Source organism: Watersipora subatra, chromosome 2, assembly GCF_963576615.1.
Source record: "Watersipora subatra chromosome 2, tzWatSuba1.1, whole genome shotgun sequence".
NCBI lineage: Eukaryota > Metazoa > Bryozoa > Gymnolaemata > Cheilostomatida > Watersiporidae > Watersipora > Watersipora subatra.
Window position 1 is genome coordinate 22,136,596 of NC_088709.1, and position 25,506 is coordinate 22,162,101.

At 37.7% G+C, this 25,506-nt stretch overlaps 1 protein-coding gene across 1 annotated transcript in view; it reads left to right on the forward strand.

Annotated features, from left to right (window-relative positions):
* The window catches only part of LOC137387548 (phospholipid-transporting ATPase ABCA1-like), a 63,297-nt gene that overhangs the window by 20,754 nt on the left and 17,037 nt on the right, over nt 1-25,506 (forward strand). The window contains exons 13-31 of the mRNA XM_068074002.1: nt 53-207; nt 1,061-1,266; nt 1,767-1,873; nt 3,189-3,352; nt 4,486-4,634; nt 6,209-6,340; nt 7,822-8,027; nt 9,006-9,075; nt 11,700-11,846; nt 13,030-13,276; nt 14,667-14,857; nt 15,598-15,733; nt 17,867-18,041; nt 18,345-18,515; nt 19,444-19,572; nt 22,849-23,067; nt 24,194-24,328; nt 24,549-24,667; nt 24,768-24,946. Of these exons, the coding sequence (XP_067930103.1) occupies nt 53-207; nt 1,061-1,266; nt 1,767-1,873; nt 3,189-3,352; nt 4,486-4,634; nt 6,209-6,340; nt 7,822-8,027; nt 9,006-9,075; nt 11,700-11,846; nt 13,030-13,276; nt 14,667-14,857; nt 15,598-15,733; nt 17,867-18,041; nt 18,345-18,515; nt 19,444-19,572; nt 22,849-23,067; nt 24,194-24,328; nt 24,549-24,667; nt 24,768-24,946 (3,037 nt within the window). The remainder of the gene's footprint in view (nt 1-52; nt 208-1,060; nt 1,267-1,766; nt 1,874-3,188; nt 3,353-4,485; nt 4,635-6,208; nt 6,341-7,821; nt 8,028-9,005; nt 9,076-11,699; nt 11,847-13,029; nt 13,277-14,666; nt 14,858-15,597; nt 15,734-17,866; nt 18,042-18,344; nt 18,516-19,443; nt 19,573-22,848; nt 23,068-24,193; nt 24,329-24,548; nt 24,668-24,767; nt 24,947-25,506) is intronic.

Consider the following 25,506-nt stretch of genomic DNA (forward strand, 5'->3'; position numbering starts at 1 on the left):
AGGATTTAAATATGTCAGTTTCAGTTAACAAACATACCATATGCTGTTTTAGCTGGCTGTTGATGGTTTGTCTCTGAATATGTATGAAGACCAGATCACATCTTTCCTCGGGCACAATGGTGCTGGCAAGACTACAACCATGAGCATTCTTTGTGGATTATTCACACCGACAGACGGCACAGCCATCGTTTATGGCAAGGATATAAGGTGAGAGTGCGTTCGTGTGAGGTTTTTATGCTCCTTGAGAGTGTAGTCATATTTCAAGTTAAAGGTCATTAGATTAAATTTTATATTTATTCTTATTGAGATTTTGAGTTATGTAATATTTTTGAGAGCTGAGAATTATTGAGTTGAAAATTACTAGCTAGAAATAGTTTAGCAAAGCAGAAAGTAGTTCGGCAGGACTAAACAGAGGTAGATGTGGTTGAATATGATTTATGTTATGTAGTTTGATAGCACAAATGGTTATAGAGCACTACCTTTTAAACCTTAAAAATAGCTCATGAGAAAATGAACAGTTTTTATGGTATTAAAATTATATAATAATTAGTTTTGAGTCCTATTAGCTGCCATTATTATCCCTCGTAACACAGTAGCAGCCATTGAACATCAACATGTTCAACACCAAGCATTGAACATCTTGATTATCCAAACTCGCGTCCTTCTTTTTCATTCTCAGAGTCGGCAGTGGATTTATCTCACCATAAAACTGCTGCTGCAGACAAACCTCGCTCAAATTTATTGTTTTGAATTAAAAGGATTAACAGTTTCAATTTCAGCCACATTTTGATGAGTAAACCTTCTAACCCTATGCGGTTTAGACTTTGTATGTTGAGACTTTGTATGTTGAGACTTTGTATGTTGAGACTTTGTATGTTGAGACTTTGTATGTTGAGACTTTGTATGTTGAGACTATGCAGTTGAGACTTTGTATACCTCAGCAAGCTGTTTTAAGGATGTACATTAATGCCAGCTCGCGCAGCTACATCTTCTGCCATGGAAATCACTGGTCTCTATTGTACTAATCCTGTTTTGCTCTGATTCTCAATGATCTCTCCAGGCATGAGCTTGATGATATAAGGAAGTCCATGGGATTCTGCCCGCAGTTCAATGTTCTCTACGATTCTCTGACTGTCGCCGAACACATCCTTTTCTATGGACAACTAAAAGGATACAGTCAAGAGGCTGCCGAGAAGGAAATGATGTCGATGCTGGAGGCGACAGGCATGCTGAAGAAGAAACATGCAAAGGCGAGCTCATTATCAGGTCTGTTCCCCCTTCACATTGTATTCATATTTTATTTTCAATCTTTATTTATTAGCTTTTTATTGTTGGCTATAAGTTATTTTAATTGATTTACTTTATTTGGTAGATGAGTGTTCTTTTGTAATAGATATTAATGTGATAGTATTGTGAATTAGTATGGATATGTAATGAATTAGCATGAATATTTTGTGAATTAATGTATAAGAACATTCTTCGCTGCTTTTCTTGCTTTTGAAAGTTCCTAGACCTTTGTGAATTGACTCCTTGAATGAGATGTTTATATGAATTGTGGTCTGGCCGCCATGACTATAAAGCTGATTTTCAATCAAGATAAACTTTTGACTTCATGTTTCAAGTATCAGTGTCTGCTATTTGCTACTTGTTGGGCTTCTGCATATTTTGAAACTGCTAAAACTTAGAACACGCATCAATTGGTTTGCCGATTTCAGAACTGTTTACTCATCGATTATCTTCTGTATACTTGCTGGCATGTCCTGCAGGTGGCATGAAGAGAAAGCTGTCAGTTATGTGTGCCTTTGTCGGAGGCTCAAAATGCGTTGTGCTTGATGAGCCAACAGCTGGTGTGGATCCCTACTCGAGGCGTCAGGTAGGCTTTGAGAATTGTGCAACTGCTGACAACTGCTGTTGACCGGTAGCAGTCAACAGGAATTTTGTTATATGTATTTATTCCAAAACAGTGTTATTAAAAGCAATGGATAGGTTTTGTCCTAGTCCTGGTCTTCTCGACTTTTATATGACATACACATTACAACTACTTTGATGATATTGCAAAGAAAACTTATAAATTTGACTCATGAATCAATATAGATGCTGCAATTGTCTTCTCTTGTGCTACTGCTCATGAATTCAAAAGTAAGTTCCCACATTAATTCTGCAGTATTCTTTAGATTTGTTATTTATTAACGAGATAGAATTGTAATTGACAGCCAAGTGAAAAGAAGGCCTGCGTTAGCAATGCTATAAAAGTTTAGTATTCCCCATGCATTAATTGAAATTCAAATAAAAAGATAATTTTTGGTGATATTTTATAATTATTGAAATGTGGCATAACATGCTTTGCAATTGGCTCAACGAGGGATTCCAGGTCTAAACTATTGACTGGTACATCAAACCAAAAAATCTGGTTTGGAAAGGCCTCCAGTTTGATGAGTGTTGGCAGTTTGCGTCTTGTTGGAATTACTGTATATTTCGGGTCTCATTGTTATCTATCAGGATCATTTTGTACCTTCTACACAAACTGACTGGCCTAAGGATTAGCCATTTTATGGTTGCTTTGATCTGACTGGCCTAAGGATTAGCTATTTTATGGTTGCTTCGATATGAGTAACTTCGAAAATCAATCAACTGTTTATAACTAGTTAGATTTACGAGTTGAAATGAATATTTACACGAAGTTTCAAGACTTAACAATTTGCCGCATTAACTATCTTTTTAAAAGTGGTTCATGGCCTTATTTAAACAACAGAATTGGCTAGAAAACATTCAAATAATGCTGTATATCTTTGATCTTGGACAAAAATTAGTGCGTCGGGTTGTAGCTTTTGTAATCAATAATGAAGAAGATAATTCTTGTAATTATATACACTTTGGATTATCAGCTCAAGTGTTCGTTTACATTGCAAAATTTTTGGCATAAAACTCGGCTAAATTCTGGTCAGGGATTATCATTTCACGCACATACAGTTTTAGTGGTGCATCCACTCTGCGAGTACAAAGCTTTGCTTACACACAAAAAAGTCTCCTTATATTAGTGGAGTGCTGTTGTAGTTCTATTGACTCATCATTGAGTGGATTGACTTGTCATAGAGTGATCCTAATTTGTTCTAGAGTACGTTTTCTTTAAAAGAAAAACTGTAAATGCAGTTAGGTTTTTCCTTTTTGCAACATCTCTGTCTGTGCAGATTTGGGAGCTGTTACTGAAGTTCAAGAAGAATAGAACTATTCTCCTCTCTACACACCACATGGACGAGGCTGACTTCCTCGGAGACAGAATCGCTATCATCAGCCATGGAAAGCTGTGTTGTGTTGGCAGCAGCCTCTATCTCAAAGCCCTTCATGGCAGCGGGTTTGTTTTGTCCTATTAATTTTTTTTTGAATAAGTATATTTTGCTTTCCATTTTAAATAAAGCTATTGAAGTTGGTGGAATAAGTTTTTATTTGGTTTGATATTGCAACAAGTAGAGCAATACAGGTTTGATGTGCTACTGTTTCCTATGAAAAGAGCATGACTGACCTATTAGCGTGTGCTCCTTCAAGACTCTTTGTCAATCATCTCGCCTGACTCTCACCAGGCTATCTAAAATATCTTTAACCTGTGCCGACTGTATTTCTGGGCTTTCTGAGAAAATGACTCCTAAAGAAACTATGATGTCATAAAACTTCGTCACCAAATGTCACTCTAGTTTATGCATTTTCCTTGAAAGACTGACAGTTATTGCAAATTGAGTTTTTTATGCTTATGATGCACAGTTCTGTGTTTCTGTGTTGTACGCTGTTTCATGTATGAAGTACTATTTGTAGTATTTCATAACAGCCTATTTGTAGCTACACTTTGTCTTTATACCCTCAAACCTCTACTTATCATTCTTCTACCTTCCATCCTACCTTCCATCCTACCTACCATCGTTCTACCTTTTATCATTCTGCCTACCATCGTTCTACCTACTATCGTTCTACCTACTATCGTTCTACCTACCATCGTTCTACTTGCTATCTTTCCTCTTATCACTACCATTGTAACTCTGCACCTACACATCGCCTCGGCTACACTTCTGTTTGCATGTCGAAGATACAGTAGTGATAAACACATTGTTTTATCGATGACAACTTGACAATACTTTAGTTTTCTATGTTAGTTCTATTAGCAACAACCCATATTTCTATTACGCAGTTATTGGTTATTAGGCTGTAGAATGAATTCAAGAGAATACAGTATATTTTAAAGCAATCTTTGCTCTGGCAAGCGCTAGTTCCATAAAGATAAAGTAGATATGTGAATGATTCCCTTTTTATTAGGTTTGATTGTATTTCCACTCTGGCTACCAAATCTTTGTGCAAGTTGTTGTAAACCCTCAAACTCAGTCTCCTAACTTTTCAAATGCCATCACACACCTATCTAAGCTAGTAGATTGAATTAGCACACACTTCATTGGAGGTAGTCAGATTGCTGTTTGTATTCCTGCTATGTTCTACCTGCAGCTACTACCTGACACTAGTACAAGAAGAGGAGACATCTGCTGCGCAATCGCTAGAAGAAGAAATAGAGAGATTTGTAACTAGCCGAGTCCCCGGTGCAATCTTGACAGAGTCTGTTGGCCAGGAACTCGTATTCAAACTACCATCAAAGGGTAACTATCACTTTGTTTGGTTTAATAATGAGTCACTCTGACTCTGTCTTAACTAAACCGTTTGTACTCTTTATTGCAGTGCAGTACTTTTACTTTTCTTATCATTAGTTAGAAAGTCACTTTTTTCAGTACTAAAAACAGTAAGTACTATTTGAATTTTCATTGTCGTATACAAAATATATGGTGTGATTCATTGAAATTATTTCTTTGGTCGCGTTTCTTTTGCAAGTGCGTAATTTCAAGCATTTCCTGAAAAGTTTATTATTTAGATAATTTATGTTCAAAAAGTGGATGTGTTTAATTATCCTAGTTTTTATAGATACTTTTCAGCTGGCCTCAAAGGTCATGCCAAGATCACGTCACAATTTCACCCAATAAATTCCAAATTTCAACTCAAACTCGCATGCTATATAATATATGCCTTTTTTACGAGATTTATTTTAGCTGGAGATCCAAAAAATTGACTAATTACTTTTCCTCACTAAGCTTTTCATTTAAACAAATATTACATTACAGATTTAGTGATTCAAATAATAGCTTTGATCCAGATAACACCTCTGATCCAAATAACACCAGAAGCTTACTTAACATTTGAATTCCGGTAAAATATTACATCGGTATTTATTTATCTGGCCATAACAGATCGACCAACAAATATCTACGTATAAAAACAGTTACAGGAGATACAGTAAAAGTATTTTTGAGGTGCTATTAATAACTGCGATGGCTCTATGCCTCACATGCCTCAATGCCATTTACAATAAACTGATAATAAAATGAGTGATAGGTTAGGATAAGAATTACGTAGTCACTACACTGTGTACATCAAACACAATTCCTAGTTAACACACCCATCGAGCCATTCTTAAACGGTTTTCATCCCAGTGCAAACTTCGCTTTCGAACACACTCATTATTTTGATTATTTTGAGCATCGCTTTTAATACATTGTAAACTTATCAATCACCCTTGATACTACCTCTTTCTACAGTTTTTTCTCATGGTAGGTATTACTTATTGGATACCTGCGATGAACATATGGTACCGTCAAATTAAGATGCATGCCTAGGTTTTTGTAACATGCAATGACCCACATATTCCAATTTTTACTAATGCATAAAAGGTGATGATTTTTTTACTGGTAGTCAGTCTTCTTTCTATAATGACTCTCTTTTCTTGTGACATATAAATTAAAATATCTCGGCAACCTAACATCTTTATTGCTAGATTATGAGCTTATCAGCTTATCGCGAGTAGAGGATTTGCAGTGTTTGTTAAGATCATCATGGCACCATCAATGGCTCCGCAATCATAGCGCAACCCGTTTGAGTGCTTTGTAAGGGAACCTCGACGACTATTGACATGCCCAGTTGCAGACAACAATTTAAGGCTGGATGTCATTCCTGTCACCAGCTGATTTCACTGTCACCACCGGATGTCACCATCACCTTCTTCGGTGAATTCAACCCCAACCTACCGTTTGTAGGTCATATGTTCTAGATCACAAGGTCATGGCTGCGCTCTGTAAAACCTACTTAATGTTTACTACTGTTGCCGGTTGCTGAACTATTTTAGAGGTTCAAACTGGGGCATTCACCAAGTTCTTCGAAGACTTAGACACTCACCTAGCCAGGCTGAAGCTAACAAGCTACGGTATATGTGACACGACCCTCGAGGAAGTCTTTCTTAATGTTGCTGAAGCTACGGGTAATATCACTATCCGCTAATCAGGCTCAAATATATCTTATATAACTTGCAAAAGCTTTGTTTATGCGCAAAAGTTCCTCCTATTTCGCTGCTTAACTATCTCGGCTTCTTGGTGGCCTTCTTTTGTATAAGTCTAGTGAGATACTGTCAGTATTGTCCCTCAGGCATGAATGGGAATGCACCATCTATTGGTACGAAAGTACCCTAGCAATAAGATATTGATGTCTAAAATAAAAATTGTATCTCTTCCTACCAAAGTTCGAGACCACTTTTTAACTATTGAATGGCTATCACCACCCTCTTCCTTCATTTACAGGGAATGGCCAATAAGCGCTTTCCTTCATTTTGTTATCCTCGCGATGTCTGACACGGTCGTCTCAAAAATATTTAGCATTGACTTTGTCTCTTTGATTCTCATCCCACTTATGCTGCGCTTTCAATTTTTATTAATCTTTTAGGGATTAACTTACAGTGGGCCCCCACCATACGACTTTAATTCAGTCCAATGCTGGCATTGTAAGGCGAAAATGTCATATAGAGGAGTATAGAAACCCATAGTAATTATCTAATGCAAACTCCCCTGGTAAAAAACATCAAAATTTTATATACGTACTGCACATATTACAAATTAGTAACAAAATGATAAATTAGCCTTGGTAACTATAGTTACCTAAAGTAACTTTAGCATATTTAATGGTTATGATCTGCGATAAAATGTAACATTACAATGGATATGTGATACCATAAGGAGTTCTTACCTTTGAGACAGATGTATAACATAAACGTTGAATTTAACTTAAATGGATTTAGCTTAATAAACACCTACTTGAAACTAAGTTTTAGTATGTGTTTTACTAAATTAAACTTCAACTTTCTCATCGTCTAAAATTTTATCACCTTTTTTCCGGTTTCATTTTTACTGTAACTCGCAACAAATAACGCTGAACTGAGAGAGATCTCTTCCAGGCGTTGTGAGAGAGATTTCGGCGAAAAGCATATCGGCAGCTTTGTTATTTCGACGTATTGAACACTGACTGCCAAATATTAATTTCGAGAGAAATTATTGTTGATATCATACGGTGAAAACAATGTGGTAGGACAAAAAACATCGCGCTCCACATTGTAAGGTGAAATAATCGTATAACAAAGACATCATAACCAGTGGCGCACTGCACTCTGATAACAATATTTGCTACTGCTTACAAAAATTTTGACATAGAATGCAGATATCAGATTGGATTACGTTTAATTGTTGAAGTTTGACTGTATATTTTTTCAGCAGTGTTGATTGTGTTAAGATTGTTAATTAAAGTCATGTTATGAAAAAAGCTGACAAATCAGATCTTAGTTCCAAAAGTTATTGTAATTTAATCCGTGATTGGCTTTTATAAGCACTAGTCTTGGGCCTTTTACTCCTTGGTTAACCAATCCAATTATATTGACTAGCGTGACATCATGAATGAACTACACTATTTATTTAGGGGTGGATACTGAGGAACTTCTCACAGATGGGGGTACCTTGGCGATGCCTGCACGCAGAAATTCGCTGAAGCTCACAAAGGGTGCTCGTAGAGCGTTTGGGAAACTGAAGGAGAAACTTTCCAAGCTAAAAAAACCATCAAACAAATACTCAAGGCAGCTAGATGATGATACGACATCCACTAGGGGTTTCGGATTGAATTCCATTGTAAGTCTTTTTTATTGGTTGTGAGATTTGTAGCATTATATGTAAGAAAAGGCTGGTTGGTTATTTAGGGCACTTGATAGTATAAATCAGGTTTCTGTTTGCTGTCAGTCTTCCATTAGCAAATGTGTTATGATTCAGATGCTGTCATTTCATCGTCTTCTAAAAGCTGTAAAAATGAATCCTTCGATGGGCATAGCGACATTTATGTCGCTTATATGTTGCACTCTTCTACGGGTGGAGCGAGATTTATTTTGCTGGTGTCAGTGTTTTTTGTAAAACGGTGTTTCATAAATTTCAAAGTATCAGGCCGAGTTGAGCAAGGACTACTTTATGTAAACATATTAGACTGATGAAATTGCTACTTATTTCGAATATGTCGTTTTCAAGGTCGTTAGAAGAAACAAAAAATCTTTGGAGTTTGATCAAAAGCATCATCAATATGCCATAACAATGGCGGCTCCTGTTGCTAGTTTGCTGCTTCTGATGAGCATTTTAATAGCTCATCTAAATATTTTAAACTCTCCGGATTTTGTTGCAAATAACAAATTTGAAGACAGTAGATCATATTTAGACCTTAGACATGTTAAATCAAAGTGTAGCTCTGATGATTGTGAGGATGGATCTTCTCAGGTACACTGTCACTAAAACAATGGCAACCACTACAGCAACAACGACAGAATTCAAGGATATTGGTGTAATCTAGTCATTATTAGTACCATTTTGTTGGGAGTTTTTACTTTCCTCGTAACTGTGGGTTCACGAAGATCATACTAACCTGTTTCGAGTTATGACCAAAATAGTGAATGTAGAACATATCGATAATTTTTTAAGAATTAATGGGCCTACGGTGTGGGGTTGAAAACTACAGCATGGAAACTGTGAAAATATGTTTGTCCCCAATGGCTTAATTAGGGTAACGTAACAACGACGTGTTGATATAAGCAAAGTGCCAGGCTTATCTTAACACTGGTTTTACAGCCTGAGGCTGATCCGGAGCTAGAGAATGCAAACAACGTTCAGAGGACAGGTTCAGACACTGCTGCAACAGGTACTTTAACAGTAGCATGTTACGGCAGTTGGTTTCTAGTCTATTTACTAACTCATCAACCCGTGGCTTTCTCTGGTTCTATAGCTCTCTCGGTTGTTTATTTTCTTACTCTTTCTTTCTGCACACTAATGGTAGCGCACAAAAGGCTCTTAGTTATGTTACACATTCATAGAACTTTAGACTGCAAGCACATGCAAGTGTTTGTCATCTGCTTTAGTTAGTCATGACAAAAAGCACCCGCTATACTATGTCATGGCAAACAAAAGCACCTGCTTTAGTAGGTCACGACAAATAAAAAATAAGCTATTTGTATCAGTGTCTCCAAAGATTATATGAATTTTAGCGAGCTGTAAAGACTAGTATTTATGGGATGTCAAGTAAAGAGGTATTTGAAAATAGGAATTAGGTCATGATAAAGCTCTTTTCTAACCATTCTTCCAAATACTAACATCTGACTTTACCATCTACCATAAACAGGTAGGCATGAATATGTCACTCTTGCCAAGTATGAACAGGTTGTTTGTGTCAACTATGAACAAGCTGTTCTTAATCAATGTGACCAGTGTCAGCTATAAACAGGTTGCTCATTTCAATTGTGAACAGATTGTTTAGTAAACTTGAGCAGCCTGTTGACACGAGTGACTTATTTATGTCTGTCTACCACAAGCATGCCATTCAACTCTACCGTGGACAAGTTGTTGCTATGTGAACACAAGCGCTTTGACTTATTTGCAATATGTAATTTGTGTTATTTACATTTTGTCATTATTCACAGCAGTTGTGAATACGGTAGTTTAGCTATATAGTTTAGCTATATAGTTTAGCCACATAGTTTAGCTATATAGTTTAGCTACATAGTTTAGCTATACAGTTGCCACGGGTGATGGTTGGTGATTAGCTAGTTGCTAGCTGCCACTAGTAGTCAGCTTGGCTCCCTGGTAGTGTTTCACAGCTTTCAAGCATGTTGAGTGATTGCAAAATCTGTAACCTGATTTGATTTTATCCTTTGTCACACCCATTACCCTCGCATGATACAACTCCCAATGCATGTACGCACTGCACCCGACCCCACCCAACCCCACCCACTATGATTTTGTAAACACTCATTCTTTCCTGAAGCGAAACAATGCCATTTTTATTTATAGTTTTTCAACTAAATTTTATGTTTCTTTTCCGCTAAGACTTTTTCTTTCCTCAAACCTGTGAGTTTTCACAAACTCTTACCTTCACTCTACTTTTTATAGGCACTTTTTTGTAGGCTTTTCTTTTTCCTTGAACATTGTTCCTTTTTTTTCTCTGATCTCACGTTACCTTACAACCTTAATACTCTCTGCCTCCTAATGGTATACAGGAAGTCCCTACACCGCAAGCTCCCCTGTTACCTTACGCACTCCTTTTATGCTTCCTAATGATCTTTCTCAAGTTCACTAAACTGTAAATTCTCATGTTACACCAATGGCCTACACCTACACTGTACATCAATGGTTTTGATGAGCCTATGTTAGCGGTAGTGCAAGCTTACCCTGTACTGGATGTCTAATGGTTGTTTTCATTAATAGAAAGTCTGTAATTGGTTGTTAAGAATATGTTTTACCAAGAAAAGTTTTGTTGATGCCTTGATGACTAGTTATAGATTGTTAGACATTCATTACATAACCGCTGCCTCTGGCTATAATAACCTGGCTATTGGACTAATATACGGACTGACTTGCCTATCCAGTATACTATAATTGGGCTAGAATTTGTCTGTCTGATCATTACTTATAAGGAAAACATCCAATACCATGAATCCTGAAAGTGCATAGTAGTATTTAGATATAATTCCTATTTTGAATAGTTATATAACCCGTAGTAAAAAAAGTTCTTTATTCAAGTTGGACAGGAAAATGTGATGCAATTCACTAACTTGTTCTTATTTTTATGACAATTCCAATTAGTGCGAGGTAATTAGTACAAAAAACCTGGCTTCCATATACACTTCCCAAGGGCAGCATGATCGGTCTCTAATAATCAGGTCAACCCACGAAGGTGATGTTGGATACTGCCGAGGACAACCCCATTGATACCAAAGTTTAAAGGAGGAAGGAGTAAATGCAGATTTTATTACAGAACTAGTGAAGTGCCATTGCTGTTAGATATATCACACACTAGTGTGAGAGTAAAATGAAAATTGGGCTTGGAGAACGTTTACCAAATTCAGTTGCTAATATTTATCAAAAATACTCACAATCTAAGACCAATCGTTATAGAAACATTTGCTATGAATTGACAAGCCAGTTGAACTTCATGGTTTATTCCAATCCTCACTTTTTACAATTTGAATGTAACTTTCTTGATTTGCTGTGAGTCGGTCAAGAAGGTGGGAGGTTCAGGCCAATATTGTAACAGCTGGTTATGACCTTAGTTTAAGGCTACAGCAGTCTGAAGCGCTACTCTAATCAAATTGCATGCTGCTCGCTAACCCTGTAGTCCTTGGCAATGGTCACAGTTTATCATTGAGCAATCACTTGACACGTGTAGCTGTGCATGTTACCGCTGGTACACAGGCTCGCTACTAGTACTTTCTGTACGTCTGCTCTGTCTGGTCCTACGTAATCTTGCTAGTCCAGTCCCACTGTTACCAGATGGAGACGATACGGAGGACTGCCTTTCTGATGATGATGAGCAATCTAACGTCGCCTCTGCCGGACATCTCTCCATTGCCTATTCATCGAATAGCGCTCAAATCAGCTCAAACGCGGCAGGTTTCTCTGGAGACGGCGAGAGCAAAGGTGAGGAGTTGTGACTCATTTGATAGTATTTATGACAGAACTGCAGGAATGACTCTTGTGACTCGACGTGAAAAGGCTTGATGACATTAGATTTAATGTTAGAAAAAAGTTACATGATTTTGTCAACTGCTCGCTCTGTGGAAAAATGTGAGAGTTTATTACGTTTTATGGCATGCGATACTTTATTTACATTGCTTTGCCGCGGAAAATGTACTTGGCCCTTCTTCAAAGCTGGTTCACATTATATTGCCATATGTCGGAGTTATCCTCTCGGCTATTATTCGTCAGACTTTGGGCATCGTAAACTGATGGCATCGTCGAAGCAATGCGGATACATCAAAAACGCTTGCAGCTATCAAACTATTTGGTACTTTTTCAATAGTTCACCGAACATTCACGACAGCCTGTGCAATGCACACGACTTTGGCAATGGTGATTGGCTGTCGGGGATTGCTTGATTCACATTTTCTTCCATGACAGTTGCTGCGGACTTAGTATTTCATTGTTTCTCCAACCGCTTTATATAATAAGAACTCTATGCATCAAACCTTTTGTTGATGTAAACCCTGATGTGTTTGTGATAGTGTGAACATTGTCACCACCGATGATCACCAAAGTATTGTGTGTTTAACTGCGATATAGTGTGAACCAATCCTTGTTACTTGTCATAAAGAGCCAATGAATGTCACTCGCCTCTTCATTGTTTTTAATTGGATATTTGAATCATCCTTTTTACATCCTGTAGTTGTAGAATTGTACAACATGCAATTAATCCGACAATCATAAAAAGCTATTGTTTTTTACCAAAGAATGTTAAAGGATTACTTCATGATTTTTCTAAGTTCTAGAGTTGTAAGTTCTAGATTTTTCTAGTTCATGAGTTCTAATCAGCCTGCTCATGCTACAGTATGTCAGTACAGTATGTCTACCAATATGTTCAGCTCAAGCCTGGCATTTAATCTTCTATTGTGTGTTATTAAATTGGTTAATCGTAATTTTTTTGTTTCCCAAAATAGCACCAGCGGCATCCTAAAAAGGAAATTTATTGGCTGCAAAGTTATACTAACTGCACATTTTTTATTACTGGTTGAGCTTGCCAAACCACTGCTAATCTAGTTGAAACTGACCACCGATGCCATCATCTGTTAGTTTTTAGCAGTAAGATGTGTTTTAATGTTTGCAGCAAATAAGCTTGTTGGCTGGAAACTGGTGCTGCATCAAATGAAAGGCCTGATAATAAAACGGTTCCACCATGTGAGACGTGACAAAAAGGCCTTTATTTGTGAGATTATCTTGCCTGCCGCCTTCATCCTCGCTGCCATGGCCTTTGCTCTTGCTGTTCCTCCCATTCGCCCGCAGCCTCCTCTCGAGCTCCAGCCTTGGATGTATGAGCCAGCTCGTGGCGACAAGCACCTCAATTTCTTTTACAGGTTTGGGTCACTCCAAAGTTATGAACAATCTAATCGCATCATTTGATAAGACTGTGATATTAGTGTTACATGTGCTACATCGATAACCCTCTGTTCTTATTATACGATGTTGTATCTGTCATTCTGGTTGGACGATTAGTTGCTCTGTACAGCAATATGCATTGAGTATTCATACTTACTATGCATATAAAGTACGTAAGTGTATTTGTATATGTGCTTTAGCATATACCCAAATACACTTTTGTTGGGTTGTCACTATGGCAACTTCTATTACTTGTTTTGAGCACATACATTTGTAATTTTTTCAGGCAAGTTTAAAGGTTGACTTGCAATAAAATTCACATTACAGTTATTTGGTATCAAAAGATTCACCATGTCTTACTCTGTTGTGTTGTAGGTGCAAAATATATGGGAATGTGATTAGAAGCTCTTAAAAGCTAAAAAACGAAACGCCGCTGTAGATTGGAATCTCTTTATTTCGATGGCGTAGCCATGAAATTTGGTTATTGTCTTGTCACGTGATGTTCTCATGTGAATTGAAAGGCTAATAAAAAGCTCAATATAAAACTTATCGTAGCACTAGTTTATGACAAACACTTCGGGTTTTACCGAAGACCCCGTATCAAAAATAGATGCTCGCTACTTTACAGTTTTGTTTTGGTTTGGTCTAATCGGCAAGTCGTAATCTGATCATGTGACCCAATACTTCGCAAATAATTTTTGCAGCACTTTTTGAATATCACAAGTGACCAACAGGCTCGTCATGATTATCAGACAATGATATGTATTCCTTCAAACTAAGGCTAAAAAAATAAACGAATTTTTACGGTAAGTTATAGGATATCACTGCTAAAAGTGACAGTATTACGATGACGATAAAACAGACGCGTAAGAACAATAGACATGGTTTTATTGAATGCGTGAAGTATATTTGTGAAAATATTTCGACGAATGAGGTTGCATGAAAGTGTAAACAGAAACCATCTACCACAGCTACGTCTCATTTGAGCCGTTTTGGAAAGGGAATCCAAACTACGGCGGTCTCGTGTGGTTGCGATTTTCCGTTCATTTTTGAGCTCTTAAGAGCTTGTAATCACCTTTCCACATATTTTGCACCTACAACACAACAGAGTAAGACATGGTGAATCTTTTCATATCAAATAACTGTAATATGAATTTTGTTGCAAGTCAACCTTTAAGTTTATTCCAAAGTTTTTTTCTATGTGCCATAGCTGCATCATTCCTACATTTACATCGCAAGTAAAAAGGCTGTCTTGAAAAACGCCATGGCTAAAAAATGGTGTCTCCTTATCTAATAGCATAGAAGTTTAGGTGCCTGAACGCCTTACGGGTGTGCAACCTGAATTTGAGACTCTGGTATTTATTTTAGAAATGAATACCCGAGCTCCGAGTTCACACAAAATTTGGAAAAACTGGTAACAGAATCTCAGTATGGAACTCGATGCATGAACCCTGATGTATATGAAATTGATGGACTTCCATGTGGTGCTATGAACTCACCGCTGGATTGGAGTGAACAGCCCTCGGATATTTCTCCTCAGTGTGACTGCCACGCTACAGGTAAATGCCTTATCTGACACCTGACACTCACTGTCAGGTACCCGTTGTGATTGTCAGATTTCTGCTAGATATGCCTGTCTTTAAGATGTTCTTGTTCAATAGGAGCTTTTTCCTTCCTGCCATCACATTCAAGGTATTTAGAAATGAGTTACTATGTGGTGCTCTAAAAGTTTTTTGCTGTATTGCGCAGATGCATAACTACTATCACATAGCTGTTAATAAGTAAAACTTATCACCATACTTGTACACTGATAGTAGATAGTTTCGAGTGTCGTCAGTGATTGTCAGATGTGCCAACAAAGCACAGAGTATATCTACATGCACAGTAAATGTAAAACCATGGAAGGTGATTGATTGGTGCATTTGGTAATGTGATGGGTGGGAAAGCGCTATGTTGCAGGTTCGAACCTCGTATGGGGCAACCTTTTTTCCAGCATCTAAGCGTGGTTTTCAGACAGAAATAGACATCCCTACTATTATAGTAAAGATTGGCAGATGATTACATGATCTCTTACTATTATCTGAATTATGTACAAGCTGTAAAAACTGCATAATGTGGTTAATCTCTATCACGTATTTTTCTTTTTTTTTGTCGAGTCATTTTTGCAGAAGTCTAAATTTCTAGCTGGCTTAAATAAATTTTTTTTTCTGGTCAAACTGTCTGTCATTACTATATGCTTGTACAATTTGGGCACCAATCATGATGCTGCGTCTAATATATTGATATGATGATTTGGTAGGCTATCAGCAGTGTGGGGATATCACTAATATGCCATCCAATGTTACCTTAGCCAATCACGACTACCTTCTTAACCTGACCAATCAGAACGTTTCAGAGTGGCTAGTCAAAACAATGCAGCCCTACATCAAACGCAGGTAACTTCATCTTACAGCAACTCTTGTTTGGTCATAAGTTCTTCTCAAACTCACTTAGCCCCTTTGGCCTTTAAAAAAAACATAACTTTTTTATTTTTTTATTTTCCAGCAAACTATTATGTAAATGGTTTGTATCAACAACTTTCTCTTTTTTCTTGTCATTTTCATTTAGTTTAGGGTTCATGATTACAGTTATTTTATGTTTAGTTAAGGGTTCATGATTACAGTTATTTTATGTTTAGTTAAGGGTTCATGATTACAGTTATTTTATGTTTAGTTAAGGGGGGCATTTTCAATGTCTATTCCAAATTTATTTTTTCCACTTTTTGTCTCTGTAACAAGGTCTATGCTACAAAAAAAAGACAAATGTAGCATGTGTATGATGTAAAAATATATAGACTAGATACCTTGAGTCGTTGTTTTCTTGACCAAGTGCGACGAGAGAGACAACGATATTTAAGGGTAGCTATGAGAATCTCGTTATTCAAATCGAAGTTTAGAACTTGCGTCGAACTTTACGCTTTATGTTGTATGGAGTTTCTTACGTAATATGAGGCAAGACTTTATACAAGAACAGAAAGAACATACATTTGTTATGTTCAATGTAATTTACGTAAAAGGAAGTTTATGTTATGGTATGTTATGTTATGGGTGTGTCCGCTGTATAGAAGGTAGCGTTAAGGCCCCAGAGTGTAGGCAAACATAAAGACTTAGGTAACAGATGGAAGTGTATGCAAGCGCATACGTGACGTAGTGGCGTGTATGCAAGCATACAAGAGGTGATAAGGGGCAGTAATTCATACAAAGAAGTATTGAGTTTATTACAAATAGGCTAGTTAGTTTTAAGAATATCATCTGCGCTGGTATATAATCCTAGCTTCTGAGATTAGCTTTTTATTTATAGTTTTGAATAAGGCTCTGAAAATGTGGCAAGTTGTACATATTAGGTCGATGTTTAGTTGTAACTATGCGTGAAGTAGTCTTCTCTCTTCTGCTTCCAATTTACTGACTGTAACACTTGACTGTAACGCTTGATTGCAACTGAAAAGATAGCGCCATCTTATTATTATCCTACTGACACCATAAATGGTCACTTTACGACAGCGATTTAATGACACCTGTAACTGCTAGTCAAAGTAAACAAACTTGAGGCAAGATGGAGCCTTCACAATGCCTTTTTTTGATTGATACGACTTTCTCATGCATAGGCGGCACCCAGGATATGATCCGTTTTGCTAATTGACAGTAGCTGTTCGTTTGGCTGCAGACATCTGAATCTGAATCTCTTTGCTTGTTTATCCAGTTGTCATCACAAACATTCCTACTTAACTGACATAAACTTCAGATTCAGTTCCATACAACAGCTGCCATATAATGTTGTAGTTAGGTATGCTGTAGTAGTGGTGTGAGAGTTCATGTTAGTACTGTCGCACCTGCTACACAATGGCACAACCTACATGGTTATCATTTTGTTTGTATTCAAGATACTTGACTTGTACACTAGCTGGCTCTGATCACACTTAGATAATCACTAGTGTTACATGCTACAATTTCTTTCCTGCTTTTCATCTTCGTAGCATGTAATGGTTTCAAACGTCGCATTTTTAATTCTTCGAAACGATTTAAACCTTCGATTAAAGGGGAGTGTTTTTGAAAATATCGTATCAACAACGAAGTACTGCGTATGATGTAAACATCAATATCTGTATTATTGCATAAATCTTTGCGATTGGAGGTTGGATTTTCATCGTCTTCATTGGTGACGTCCTTGCAGTAACCCTACGCAGTTCTGTTTTTGAGTTTTTCTTCGAATTTGAAAGAAAAATTTCCCACACGTTTTAACATTGACATTTGACCTTGGACGCATTTTTAGTGACAGCCGTGATAAAAAATATGCACCCCGCTGTAGCTAAAAGCGCGACAGACTAATATAGAAAATGCGGAGTTGTGCGACAATTTCTTCGTAGTACGTAAACTTGCCCGCTATGAAGAATTGGGAGTTGTGCGACCACTCCTGCGTCTCATGTAATTACGTCCTCCTCATTCCTACAATCAAAACCACAACATCGAAGCTCAAAGATTCGTAGCAAGTATCGCTAGTGATTGTCACTTAATTTCAGTATCTGTTTATAGATATGGAGGCTTCAGCTTTGATGTCGGTGGTTCGGCAGCCTACGTGAATGAGAGTCATATAGAGGCCATATTGGAGGCAGCCATGCCGGACTCTTCTAACGTCCAGACTGCTGTTGACATAGCAGAATCTATGGAGGACATACTTGACATGGTTAACATCCATGAGAATGTCAAGGTATGTCTTGTTTCAAATTTGTCTTTGTTAGGAGACTTACTGATGTGGTAATGATAGTAGAGGTCTGGTGATCAGAGTAAGCCAGTTGTTGGTATAGCTAGCTTGTGGCACCCAGCAGTATCACTCTACATAAATTAGTAGATTAGGTTATTATTTGCATGCAAGCAGAATTTGCTAGGTGTACATTGTCATGAAGTTACTTTCTCTCCGTTGCTAGGATAACACTTGATAGAATAGATCCTGTAGTTGATCAAATTAAATCACTGGAGATATGGAGATCACCAGTGCTCTTTTTTGGTACAGGTGTGGTTTAACAACAAGGGGTGGACAGCGAGTGTCAGCTATATGAATGCTGCCAACAACCTGCTGCTCAGGTATCAGCTCAACAAAACAGGCCGAAGTACTAAGTACAGAGATTTTGGTATCACAGCCATCAATCACCCAATGAACAGGACAGACTATCAATTCCAGCAGGTGTGTTCTATCAGCTTTATTCTATCAATAAGTTGCTTGGATTTTATAACATTGTCAGAAACTTAGAATAGATGAATGTGTCACATGACTGCCCCCAGGCTATGTTCCCTGTCACATGGTTGCCCAGGCTATATTCTCTGTCACATGGTTGCCCAGGCTATATTCTGTGTTACATGGTTGCCCCCAAGCTATATTCTGTGTCACACGGTTGCCCCAGGCTATATTCTGTGTCACAACATTGCCCCAGGCTATATTCTGTTCAAGCATCGAGTATCTATTACATCAATAGTTAGTAAAGGTAAAAATGTAGGTCAAGGTTTCACGTGGTTGTACAAAAGCGTAATGAAGTTTTTAAAATCACAGTTTTCTCGAGTATCTGCTAGAACAACTATTAGTACTTACTGCCCTATTGATTGATGGCAGATGGCAGCAAGTGTAGTGTGATCATGAAGCTGTGAAGATGGACATCAGGTTATCTTATGTAAAACATTTGGAGGTTAGGGCTGAAAGATTGTAAAGTCTATTTGTTCATGTTTCGATGGTAACAGTTCTATTATGTTCATGAGACTCTAAACATGAGAGCTGGACACAACAGACATGTCGGAAAACTTGTTAATGGGAAGCATCATGTCACCTCTATTGGCATTCAATCGTGGGTTGTTGCATTTTTACATATCAATTATCATTAACAATTTAAAAAGGATAAACAGCTTTGAAGTTTTTGCCCCATGCTTAATGCAAACGAAGATGAATATTTTACTGAAAGTTCATAGGTGTTATAATGATGTCAGCACTCTTGCAAAAGTTTTGGTAAAAGTAATGATGAAAATGTTAGTTTTCTCTTGCCCTCCAAGTCGTAGTTTGGAACTCACCTCTGCATGTTAAAATGTTGAGTTGTCCTACACCGCTGGTTTTTTTCTGTTTGAAGGAGTTACAAAGTCAGAGCTATATCACACTGCTGGTATCACTTTGTGTTATATTTGCCATGTCTCTCATTCCGGCTACCTTCGTCCTCTATCTCATTATGGACAGGGTCTCGACTAGCAAAAGTCTTCAGGTAAGCTTTTTATTTTAAGGAATCCAGTCTGACTTCAGACTACAGTTACGTTAATCCTTAAAATTGTGAAAAATGGCGATAAGGGAACTATTATAGAAGTAGGACTGCATTTGCTAGCGGACAAAAATTAGAATAATCCTTCTTTTCCTCTGGCACCTGTTAATGGTCAAACATGTCCATAGCACTTTGATGACTTTGTATGCTCTGTATCCTTATTGGTTTTTTAGAAGAACAGCTTTATATGAAACATAGCAATTATTCAGAGTTAGATTTACGCTGTCTTCCTGCCATTCCTGTATGATACGCTTGAGGTGTCAAAGATAAAAGCAGTCTTGAACTCTTGCTGATTGTTTGCAAATTTAGTTTCTCTGGGAGAGTTTGTGATGTAACTCTAGATTTTAAGTTACCTTAAGTCCTTAACTCGCTGAATACAAAAATTAACATAGAATGTACTAGTACTCGGTATTAACATAGAATGTACTAGTACTCGGTATTAACATAGAATGTACTAGTACTCGGTATTAACATAGAATGTACTAGTACTCGGTATTAATATAGAATGTACTAGTACTCGGTATAACAAATATTTGTATTAGGCCTGGCATTTCACGGGACTTCCTTCATTTTCGATTAAATAGCCTGCAGTATGGGTGTAGATTTTTAACGCAAATTGCTACACCGCTGCTATGACGCCAGTCCTTGAACACATTCATTGAGAACAATTGTCCTCAATGAATACTAAGAGGCATCCTTGAGTTTTTGATCAGATGGATGTTCAAAAGGCGGGCTCTCAGGAACTAGATTAAGTTTTGAAACCAAATATTTTAGCCACCTGGTAGAAAACACGGAGCATATGGGTGTGGTGTTTGCAAAAAAATGTGGAAAGTGTTTACGCAGACTAACAGACAGACTTAGAATGATAAAGTAGGAACTGTTATATGTAGTTGAGCGAGGTGTCATGCTTGTAGCTCACTTATGAGCATTTTATGGGACTCATAAGTTCCCGTAGGTCATACTGGTTAAGTTTCCTTTAGAAGCTCAAACCTATTAACGGCGTCAAGTGCTTTGAATTACCATAAGTTGATATAACGACAAGGAATTTTTATATTTGTGATGTACTTATATAAGTTTTCCATGAGTCACATTGCTTCAGTTTCCTTTAGAAGATCAAACCTATTAACGGCTTAGAGATGGTTTGAATTACCATAAGTTAATGTAGCGGCAGGGAGTTCTATGTTTGTCTCTCGGTTGACTAGTCGTACAATAGCTGAACGTTAGCATGAGTTCTTTACATACCTCTTTGAAAATCATTTACCTTGAATAGACTCTTGAGGATCTATTATGATGCATTCACAATGACCTCATTGTCACTAAACAAAAATGTGAGCACAACAACAAAAGGTTTTTACGCAGCATCAAGCTGCTATGATGGATACCAACCTTCCTTGTGCTAACAACCTTCACTACCGCAGTATTGCACGCCAGTAGCACAATATCTACAACCAACCAAATACGGCAGTCCCTACTGCCTACACCTATGCGCAAACCAATAACCATTTAGCGGCCTCTGTCGCCACCCGAAAGTCCCTCTCTGCTCAGACCACCCTGGAGGTTTCTTTCTTGTTCGTAAAGGAGAAAGGAATAGAAACTCTGTAGTGCAGTTCACACGCCCTTTGCTCTCATTCACTAAGCTTCAACCAAAACTTGATTCACTGTCTTATATATAACGAGTCATGTTAGTCAGTCCTCTGACTTTTCATGCAAGCCAGCTTTTGTATTACTGGCCAAGCACTGAAAACCCTCAGATGTTTAAATATTATCACACAAAAACAAATGTATGAACTCCGGCTAGTCATCAGTAGAAATCATACAGCGGTATTACGGTTGTGGTTTGGTCACTCACCCTGATGCGGTCACTCACCCTGATGCGGTCACTCACCCTGGTGTGGTACCATATCCTGGCTCAGTCATTCACCATATTGCGGTCACTTACCCTGTTGTGGGCACTCACCCTGATGTGGTCACTCACCCTGGTGTGGTACTACATCCTGGCACAGTCATTCACCATATTGCGGTCGCTCACCTTGATGTGGGCACTCACCCTGATGTGGTCACTCACCCTGGTGTGGTACCACATCCTGGCACAGTCATTCACCATATTGCGGTCACTCACCCTGGTGTGGTCACTCACCCTGGTGTGGTCACTCTCCTTGGTGTGGTCACTCACCCTGGTGTGGTCACTCACCCTGGTGTGGTCACTCACCCTGGTGTGGTCACTCACCCTGGTGTGGTCACTCACCCTGGTGTGACACTCACCCTGGTCTCATCCATTCTGCGCTTTATTATTTCTGACAATTAACATTGATTTAGAATCCATGTTTTATTAACGACGAATATGAGGAGTCTTCTTAAACAAATCTGATATGAAGCTGATTTCAAATAGAAGGAATTACAATAGAAATTATAATTGTCTAATGAAGACCACTCATTTCAATGGATCACTTATACATAAACGATTTCTCATTCGTCAACCATGAAGGCTTATGAACGGAAAGAGCATTGGCTGTCATCTCAAATTGTAATCTGTACTATAATAAGAACATTCTCCAACCTCCTGTTCAAAGCCACTTTAAGAGCATTAAGAAAAAAATTTTCTCACACGGAAATCAAGATTTGTAGGCATTCAGGCTACCACAACCCGACTCTCGGTCGCCTTACCATTTTACGCATTAACCCTTCAGCTTTGTGAGCCCTGTAATTCGGCTTGAAACTGTAATAAAATTGATAAATCGTTCTGCTCAGACATTCTCATGGTCCTTGGCTGAAAAAGTGTTCGTTTTCATTCTACAACACGTTTGTGATATTTTTCATACCATCAGCTGATGTAAAATTTTATGTTGATTGATTTGGTATCGTAGACCGTGTGGTTCAAAAGTCATGGCAATTTGTACGTGCCAGATATTAGGTTTTACCGGATACGTAGTTGTGTCCCACTAAAGAAATTTATACATGTCAAATATTAGGTAGGTAGCGAAAGAGTGAATCATGCGCATACTGATTCGTGATTACTCATTACGATCTCTCACAGCGCATGGGACTGCCAAGTGGTAATAACTAGTCGGTATTAAAGACAAATGAATTTCTTGCTGTTTCAGTTTTGGTTACCAACAAGCTGAAAGATTGAGGTAAATGCAAAATATCTCAGAACATTTTCCGTTCTTAGAATAGTTTGACTTCTGGCCGAGCTGTATACAAGATGCTGCCTCTCTTTTGTAGTATGTCAGTGGCATGAACAGGATGGTCTACTGGTGCACCAACTTCCTCTGGGACATGTTCAACTATGCCGTTTGCGCCTCTCTCTGCTTCATCATATTCCTCATGTTTAATGAGAAGGCGTTTGTGTCAGCTACTAATGGACCTTGTCTGGCAGCACTGCTGCTGTTGTATGGATGGGCGATGATACCTTTCATGTACCCTTTCAGCTACATATTCTCTGTATGTTCATTCAAACGCTGTAATAAGTTTTGTCAGTCATGTTTTAAAATAGCAGACAACATCATTCATTCAATGGTAATTGCAAACTTCATTCTTCATTAGTTCAGTGTTTAAAATCCAATTTAGAGAAAAGTTGAGGTTATAATAGAGCTAGGATTTGTTTGTGTAACAGATGGCTAACTTGTAACTCGTATACTCCTTTTCTCAAACTGTCAAGTAGTGAATCACTTTTTTTTTTCATAGAATAATTTATAGCAACTCGGAAAGCTCCTCTCATGCAAAACAAGTTTTTCATCCAAAAATTCGAAACTGCCTAAAGATCTTGCAGCCTTTTTAAATTTGCCGAGACATACTGTAGTAATTGCTTTTAATAAATTTAAATAATAATCCAGTCTAACAAACTAATAAATTTTGGTTGTATTGCCATAATGCTGTAGAACCCAAGCATTTTGAAATCATCTCAATCATGGATGAGCATGGGTGATGCGATAAAATTATTTTTAGAACAGTTGAAGTGACACAAGTAAATTTTATTTTGTTTAAATTGGAAATGTAACCCTCGCTTATAAATTTAAATGTTAGTTATAGTACCGTTTGCTCTAGCGGCTTTTGTTAGCTGTCACTAGCCACAATTTGTGATTTTTCTCTCCCTTTAAATTGTGTACACTAAGGCGTTAAAGAGCGCGATTTTCCTCTAGGGCTTTTGATGAACATAATGCGAATATTGCATTTTTCACATAGCTACTATATGTGCAGACAACTCTGTAAATGCTTCAGGAAGATTTTACACCTGACTCTACTTGTAATTCTTGCCAAATATTGTTTCAAAATTTAATTTATTGACATCACCTTAAAATTTGGATAGCTCTATGGATAGTGAATACCTAAGTTTTTGTTTTAGTTCAAAACTGACGGTTTTCATCTTAATAATTTATAATAATTTTGGTAGAATAATGGCATCACTACGAACTGGTGGTAGTTGGGCAGTGGTATTTACATAATGGTATAACTAGTCCGCATTACAGAAAGGTAGTGCCTTTAGTTACGAAAAAATGTTTATATAAATTTCAGCTGACACTCACAATGAAGATGGTGAATGTAGGGGTTTATTGTTTTTGTTTCTCAGGAGCCGGCTATGGCCTATGTAGTGTTGGCCTGCATGAACATATTCTTGGGATTCATCACCACCCTGTCGACATTTATATTGGAGTCGTACCCCCAAGATGAAGAATTAACTCAAATCAGCAACCAACTGAAGAAGGTACATCAGATATCATAGATTTTTTCTGGAAATAGATTAATACTGAAATATTACAATGTTTTGAGTTGTCTTTTCAGTGCAGAAAATAAATGAAGCTGCGTGTATTATTATTCATTGCCAGGTTTATCATTTTATGCATATCCTATGTTATGTCGGTTGTAAATACCATCTGTTAATGAATGTTAATACCGCATTTAATTAAATGTTTTGTGTTGGTCAGGCTTTTCTCATCTTCCCCCACTACTGCCTGGGTCGCGGCATCATGGACATATCTGTGGAACACATCAAGAAGGAGATAGCGGAGATTCTAGGCACTACATACGAATATGACCCCTTCGCGTATGTAGTACATTTTACATGTCATTGAATATTATATTATAATAAGTTATGTTCTTGAAGTTGTTATCTTTGAGTTACGAGCTGATACTTTTGGTTTCAGGCTTGAGGTGACTGGAAAGAACCTGCTCGCCCTTTTCGGACTCGGCTGTTTCTTCTTCTTCTTGTTGATCATGTTTGAGTATAAATTCTTCTACCATCGTAAGCGCAGCTCAAAGCTGCTGAATGGTTTAAGGGAGTTGGAGGATGATGTTCTGGCTGAGGAAAGGGCGGTCAATGAAGGTGAGAAAGCATTTCTACTCTGCCTTGCTGACTCCTGTGGCAGAGGTTACACGCTTTTTGTCTAGATGTAGTCAGTCAGCAGGTCAATGTGTCATTTAAGCTGCCGCAATCACTATAAACTCACTGCTATGGCAGTCCATAAGCTGGTGGTTGAACCTGATGGTTAGGGCAGACTCTCAGGATCAACCTCAATGAATGTTATTTTACTCTATTGTAGGTATCTTTCAAAATAAAGTCTAATCACCTTAATATCTTCTTTGATCAAATCATGCAACTGTAGTTTGTCGTTGTAGTTTCTATAAATTTTTTGTGGTCCGAAGTATTTTTGCCATTTTTTGGAGATATATTTTTATTATTATTGGCCGTTAGTCGTCTGTCTGTTCACTTTTTTTACTGTCACAAAGCGATCTTTATTCTCTGATTGGTACAATTATTCTGTTTTATGCGCCATTCATTGGAAGACATTGAATTGCAAAGAACTTTCACGTTGCTTAAATTGTTGGTGACCTTACATTTCTGGGTTGTTGGATAATGTGTAAAATTTGCAAATGTTCAGAATC